At 62.0% G+C, this 812-nt stretch overlaps 1 protein-coding gene across 1 annotated transcript in view; it reads right to left on the reverse strand.

Moving 5' to 3' along the window:
* Window positions 1–8: 8 nt before the first annotated feature.
* The window catches only part of BCDIN3D (BCDIN3 domain containing RNA methyltransferase), a 5,770-nt gene continuing 4,966 nt past the window's right edge, over window positions 9–812 (reverse strand). The window contains exon 2 of the mRNA XM_057388648.1: window positions 9–613. Coding sequence (XP_057244631.1) covers window positions 17–613 — 597 coding nt within the window. The 3' untranslated portion in view covers window positions 9–16. The remainder of the gene's footprint in view (window positions 614–812) is intronic.

Raw genomic sequence — 812 nt, forward strand, 5'->3', positions numbered from 1 at the left:
CACAACAGGCCACTCATCAGCGGGAGTCCTCGGGGTGGGCACCGGTGGATTTGAAGAGCAGCAAGCTCCTGTCCCAGCTGGTGCTGCCGAAAGAACGGACGAGCTCCATGGCACATTCCTGTGTCAGGATGCGGGTGACACTCTCAGCCATGTCCCCGTTGATCCGCAGCGAGCGGAAATGCTCGAAGTCCCGGCGGCCCAGCCTGCGCAGCCGGCGTGCAGCCGCCCGGTAACACTTCCAGGGCTGAGGCTCCACCAGCAGGAAGGTGCACAGGGAGGCCAGCAGGGCCAGGAAGTCCAGCAAACCCCTGTCACCGTGGTTCAGGTGGATCCACATGGTCACCGACATGCAGAAGCCGATGTCGAAGGAGGAGCGGCCGAAACGCTGTAGGTAAGAGTTCAGGAAGGGTTCCCTGGTGCTGGAGTCCATGATGTCCAGGCTGGCRAAGGAGATGGATGAGGGGAAGGGGCTGCTCTGCTGGGCCCTCCGGATCAGCTCGGGATCGATGTCGCAGCACAGCAGGTTCAGCTCCTTGCTGGCTCCTGGTGGCTCCGGGCTGGAATTGCTGTCCTGGAGCCCCAGGAGGTGYCGGTACAGAGCCACRCTGAGCTCCTGTGGGAGGAGAAYGGGRAWTCARGAGAGCRGCCAYRCACATGGGATCCYRCTCATGGCACCTCCTCAGAGCTTCYTCTCTGTGGRTTYCCAATGAAAAATCTGACCAARATCAGTAAAACCAGCCTGGGAGYCMTGGGCACCTGGAGCAAAGCCTGGATCCCCCACAATGGGGCCTGGATCCCCCACACCTGGGGGC

The sequence above is a fragment of the Malurus melanocephalus genome, unplaced genomic scaffold, assembly GCF_030028575.1.
Source record: "Malurus melanocephalus ecotype Western Australia unplaced genomic scaffold, MMel_1.1 scaffold_2230, whole genome shotgun sequence".
NCBI lineage: Eukaryota > Metazoa > Chordata > Aves > Passeriformes > Maluridae > Malurus > Malurus melanocephalus.